Here is a 3,139-nt window from a genome sequence, read left to right as displayed (position 1 = left end):
GTGTTAATTAGTTGTCAACGATAGCCATGTGATGTGAGTATCAGTCACATGGAGGCAGTGCTTAAAAGCCTGAATTTTGCCTGAAACTCTCCGACTGAAGAAGTCTCTTGGAGAGACGAAACGTTTATCAGTACATTACAGAAAATAATGAACTTTTTCACAATATGCTAATTTTTTGGGAAGGACCTGTATTGTCAGTATATTGTCACCTAGTGCAGTGGGTTCCCAACCCTGGTCCTCTTCTTCTTCTTTTTCAATTTATATGGCGGTTGGACCCTGGTCCTCAAGTACTTTTGTGCAGCATGTTTTACTTGTTTCCCTGCTCTTCAGCAGGTCTTCAGAAGATTGTTAATCACTCATTCATTCAAAACAGGTGTGTCAAATCAGGGAAACATCTAAAATTCACTGCTTTCAATGTTGACCAACACCTCAAGAGCTTCTCTGAGCTTGATGAGACATTTTCAAAATATAATATTGACTYRGTTTTATGTTTTTTTAGTATTGCCTCTGGAAGCCATTGATTCTTTGCCATTTATTAGTAAATAATAAATCAGATCACGTGAATTATACTGTAGCAGTGATTCTCAACCCTGGTCCTCAAGGACTGCTTTCCTGCATGTTTAGATGTTTCCCTGATTTGACACACCTGGTTTTGAATGAATGAGTGATTAACAATCTTCTGAAGACCTGCTGAAGAGCAGGAAAACAAGTAAAACACGCTGTATGGGGTACTTGAGGACCAGGGTTGGCAACCACTGACCTGGTGGATAAGTGACACACAAAATGTGTAACAGTTTTCACCCTCAGCTGTTAACAATTAACACTGATCAAGAACATTTATAGACCTCAGTTAGTGCTTCTAAATTTAGCCTATAAATTTAGCAAGTGATAATAAACTAATAAATTTTAAAATTAGCAAAAGCACTAATCAGGAAATTAGTTCCCCTATTAGTGCTTTAGGGGAGTTGTGCCCTCGACTGCTTTTGAGCATATGTCTGTACATTTTTTAATTTATTTATTTATTTATTTATTTATTTATTTATTTATTTATTTATTTATTTATTTAATGTTTTACTTCTTTGGACACTGTCAGTATATTCCAGACTTTTCAAAACAATGTATTGTTTTTAAGTCACTAAATTGAGACTAATAAATCATCCAAACATTACTTACAATCCTACATCACCTGCTGTTGTTGTGGCATCTTTGAATTGTGTTGAGAAATAACATAATTACAATTGCTTTGGTCGAACCTTGAAAATCCCATCATGCACAAACTCAGTCTCCTCTCATGCAGCCTGTTGCACTAAAAGGCTGTGGTCAGGTTGACTCTCGGCTAATTTTACATGCAGTTTTTGTTCAGTATTTGTAAATGTGAACCAGATTTTAGTGTTGGCTAAGATAAAAGAGTTGTGGCCAATTTATGATATATTYTGCTAATAGTCAAGGTTGGATCGAACTTATTTTTTGCCAAAGTTTTAAGAAAATAAGTCCCTAATGGTAGCACAGAGTATGTTACAGAGATGATGCTTGGCTAATACCACAGTAAGTTTTAGCTCTATGTGTACAAATAACTGAATTATAGTATTTTAGTTATTCCTTTTTTTTTTCTTGTATGTGTGTGTTTTCTAAGATGTTTGCTGTTCTGGACATCTTGAACTGGGTTCTCTCTAAAGGTTGGAGCCACCTTTTCATGACTACTTTCAGAAAGTCTTCATTAAAATTCATCCAAGTGTTCATGACACATTTAGCTAACAGTGTTGACTCCAACAGTTGATACTAAAGTTTTAACCAAATATCTCACATGATCTGTTGGTGCTCCAGTAATCGTGTGGCGCAGCTCACTCTCTGCTAATGCCACATCAAATTTTAGCACAGTGTCTGCAAAATTGAAAATTGCTATTTTTGTGTTTTTTAATAAGGTGGATTAGCGGTGGCGATGAATGAGGGTGGCTCTGCAAATTAACAAATTGCAGATGTTCAACCAATGATTACTTTCTGAAAGTTTAATTAAAATCAATTCAGTGGTTTAAGAGATATTTTGCTAATACAGACAGGCAAAAATATCATCAGATGTCTTTTCAAAATWTGCTCCTAAACTTAAGAAACTGTGTTTGACTACTCCAACTAGGCTGCACTGTGAGCACAGGTCCACTGAGAAATTTGCCGTTTCAGCAACATTTAATTTAAAAACTGTACTTCAGAGGTTAAACAAGTGTTTATAATTAATTTCAATATATTCCAAGTTACAAAGGGCATGGAATTTTTCCTTTTTTTTTGTATCCAAAAAAAAAACTAAACCATGAGACTAAAGTATCGAAACGAACCAAATCATGAATTTTCTGTATCGTTGCGCCCTTAACATGAGCTAGGAAGCAGTAGCTGAGACAGAAGTTTATCCTGCTGTTTTTCAATAGATGGCTGTCTGCAGCCAGATTAGTCAAAAATACTTGTGATCACAGATGATTACCACCAGCTATTAAAGAACTACACATATGATAACCATCAACATGGGCTGATTTCTTCTAACTYGTTTGTTCTACAGCAATTACTGGAACTGATGATTAAAGAGGAGGAAACTCTGAAAAAGAAAGTCATGACCAACATCCAAACATGCCAGACAGAACTGGAGAAACTCTACATGGAACTCCAGATGGCTGGATTTGAGGTAACTTCTTTTTCTCTACATATTAACTTTGACGTTAAAAAAATCTCGACAGTTTTAAATCGTCAGACTGCTGGATAATCATGACATGTCCCACAACTTTTTTTTCAAACAAGGTCTGCCACTGTTTTATTTCTTTGACTCTTTTTTATGTTTTACTGTAGATTCTGAATTTTCTTCCATTAATTTAAATCAGATATTTCATTTGAGCTAATTTTATTTTTAATAGTCAAATTTAGCACTTTGAGTATAGCACACAATAAAATGAATAAAATGTAAACTAACTTGCAAATAAAGTAAAAGGTAAAGGTGCTTTTGTCACCAATGCATGTTCCAATGCGAGGATGAAATGTGTGCTCTGCATTTGACCATCACACATGAGAAACACCCAAGTGGAGCAATAGGGCGTCTCAGGGGTAGACATAAGGATATTTTTCAGGTTGTCCAGCGGACAACTTGTTGACAAAACCTGGT

The 3,139-nt window shown here is 35.4% G+C and overlaps 1 protein-coding gene across 5 annotated transcripts in view; it reads left to right on the top strand.

The window, feature by feature from the left end:
* Positions 1-3,139, top strand: part of prc1b (protein regulator of cytokinesis 1b) — a 21,393-nt gene that overhangs the window by 4,637 nt on the left and 13,617 nt on the right. For all 5 annotated transcript variants that reach the window (XM_014021427.1, XM_014021426.1, XM_014021429.1 and 2 more), the window contains exon 3: positions 2,546-2,668. In XM_014021427.1, coding sequence (XP_013876881.1) covers positions 2,546-2,668 — 123 coding nt within the window. The remainder of the gene's footprint in view (positions 1-2,545; positions 2,669-3,139) is intronic.

Source organism: Austrofundulus limnaeus, unplaced genomic scaffold (genome assembly GCF_001266775.1).
Source record: "Austrofundulus limnaeus strain Quisiro unplaced genomic scaffold, Austrofundulus_limnaeus-1.0 Scaffold292, whole genome shotgun sequence".
NCBI lineage: Eukaryota > Metazoa > Chordata > Actinopteri > Cyprinodontiformes > Rivulidae > Austrofundulus > Austrofundulus limnaeus.
This window is presented reverse-complemented; position numbering and strand designations above follow the sequence as displayed.